Genomic DNA, 2,183 nt, shown 5'->3' with positions numbered 1-2,183 from the left:
GGCAGTTTCTAACTGGTAGTCGATTTTGACCTTATGAGATTTAAATTTAACCAACTAGTTCATCGGAAGACCCTGCCGCATAAGAGCAACTCCCGACTCTCGATTGATTCATCAGATCTTACTCTTTTAATCAAAGCCGGAAGCCAGACCTATCATATCGGACGGTTGAGATCGCTTAAAGAATAAAAAAACGAATAAAGGTGTGGGACATTTGTGTAACATATCTAGTTTTATTAAAAAAAAAAAAGATAAAAGAAAAGGCATAATACATATAGTAAGCACTACTCACACCTCAAGTCAGTCGACGAACAGTGACAGACTCTGTAACAAGTGCGACACTTTCACCGTTCATGCACCGTATCATCATTTTCGTTTATTTTATTTTTTACTACTCCTTATTAATTTTTATATATTTTACAGAGGAAAAAACAAAAAGAAGAAAAGGATTTGCTCCGGAAAATCACACTCACCGATCAGACACTGTATACAATAACGAAGCAAGGAAGTACAGCCCTCGGATTGAAGACGAAGAGCTCATCTTCATCCAACCTGGAGTTGACTCCGCTACCTCTGCCGACGACCGAGTCAAACACGGACTCGTCTTTATGGGCCACATCTTCATCACATCCGATGATTCCGATGCGACCCGCCACAACTCGGCACACCAGTATGGCACGCTTCACATTCATGAAGGCGAATTCCTCTTCAATCTCATCGGGCAGCGCCACGTGTGCTCTCCAGCTGCTCGATAGCGTCAATATGCCGCCCATCTTAGCGGAGAACCCCGACCTTATGATCCCGCAGATGCTGCAGAACTGTTGAGTGCAGAGACTAGAATTCCCGTTGATTCCCAAATCACAAACAAAAGTGGAACAGTGGAATCTCAACAGTTCGTTACCATCTGCAATGCACCTTTCATCCCGTTTTCTAACCCCGTTTCGTGCAGCTTTCAGTTTCACGTACTCTCTGTGCTCTTCGAACCTCGATAGTATTTTCGGGCTGTTATGGATTTTCAGGATTCGGTGAATCGTGGGGTTCTCTTTATCCTTCCAACCCGTTTCAAAGATGATTTGAACGATATTTTTCCCTGAATCGCCATCCACGAGCTCTGAAATGGCGTGCTTGAGAGATTGGTGTTGTTCGAGAAGTTGGTTTTTGGGGAAAACCTCTCCACATATAGGACAGGGGAATATATCGTTTCGGAGGCGAAACGAAGATTGGTCGACCGAGCTATCGGTCTCTTTACGAGAAGGAATTGGTCTCTTGAGCGGGGAAGCTGAGACAATAGGTTGAGGCATCAGTTGCTGTGACGATCTCGCGGATGATAAAACTGGTGTTGTGGGGTGGGTTTCAATATCTTTCTTCTGATTCTTAAAGGAGAAAATTCGTTTGAGATAGGACCAAGATGAAGACAGAGTTTCATGAGATTTAGACTTCGGACGAGGCGGAGAAGGAGATTGAGTGGTTTGAGGAGATATCTTTCGCTTCTTTGATGAGGGACCGTCTTCGGTGGTGAAAATGAAGCAACCCAAATGAACAAGAAGGAGAACCAGAGCAGCGAATTTGTTCAAGAAGGAGCAAATAGTGGCCATTGCTACGCGGGGAGCTGGAGCTGGAGCTCTGAAAGGGCCATCAACAAGTTGTCGGAACAATGGAACAATACTAGAGAGAAAGAGACGAAGGGTTAGAAATGGTGGAAGAAGAGTATTCCAATAAAGGAAGAATGAAAGCAGAGACTGTTGAGGTGGGGGACATGGAATGGAAGAATATAGTGGAGAGTCGGTGCAACGCAAGCTCGTATTTCCCACCCCCTCCCTCATCCCATCCCCTTTTTTAAGATGGTTATCTGAACACTTTGTTGGGATTCTCGTAAATTTACTACTTTTTTATAATTAGTACCTTTCCTGTAGAAACCCAATCCTTCTGGTGTTACACTTTTTAAAGAAGTTACCTTCGTTAGTCACTGTCAGTGCTTAATTGCTTATGAAAATTAAAAACGGTCCACATGTTAACCTTGACCGAAAATAATCCTATTAACCGACTTTTTTATGAAACAAAAAACCACTGTTTTCAAAACCGGACCGGACCGGACGGTCGGATTAGAAAAACTGGGAACTGATATCTGATCGGTTTCATTTTTCTCTAAAACCGTTGATTTTTGTTAACAAACTGCTGAACCGGTT

At 43.2% G+C, this 2,183-nt stretch overlaps 1 protein-coding gene across 1 annotated transcript; it reads right to left on the bottom strand.

Annotated features, from left to right (window-relative positions):
* Window positions 1–210: 210 nt before the first annotated feature.
* On the bottom strand, window positions 211–1,901 carry LOC148868924 (uncharacterized). Its single transcript, XM_088967489.1, has one exon. The coding sequence runs from the start codon at window positions 1,818–1,820 to the stop codon at window positions 474–476; it is 1,347 nt and encodes a 448-aa protein (XP_088823615.1). The 5' UTR covers window positions 1,821–1,901; the 3' UTR covers window positions 211–473.
* Window positions 1,902–2,183: the final 282 nt, after the last annotated feature.

This window comes from Nelumbo lutea, chromosome 2, assembly GCF_056320005.1.
Source record: "Nelumbo lutea isolate HS-2025 chromosome 2, American lotus-T2T, whole genome shotgun sequence".
Taxonomy (NCBI): Eukaryota; Viridiplantae; Streptophyta; class Magnoliopsida; order Proteales; family Nelumbonaceae; genus Nelumbo; species Nelumbo lutea.
The sequence above is the reverse complement of the archived record's forward strand: the minus strand, read 5'-3'. Positions and strand labels throughout refer to the sequence as shown.

Coding starts and splice junctions, on each gene's coding strand:
- LOC148868924 (XM_088967489.1), bottom strand. CDS start 1,820: ATGAGGGAGGGGGTGGGAAATACGAGCTTGCGTTGCACCGACTCTCCA.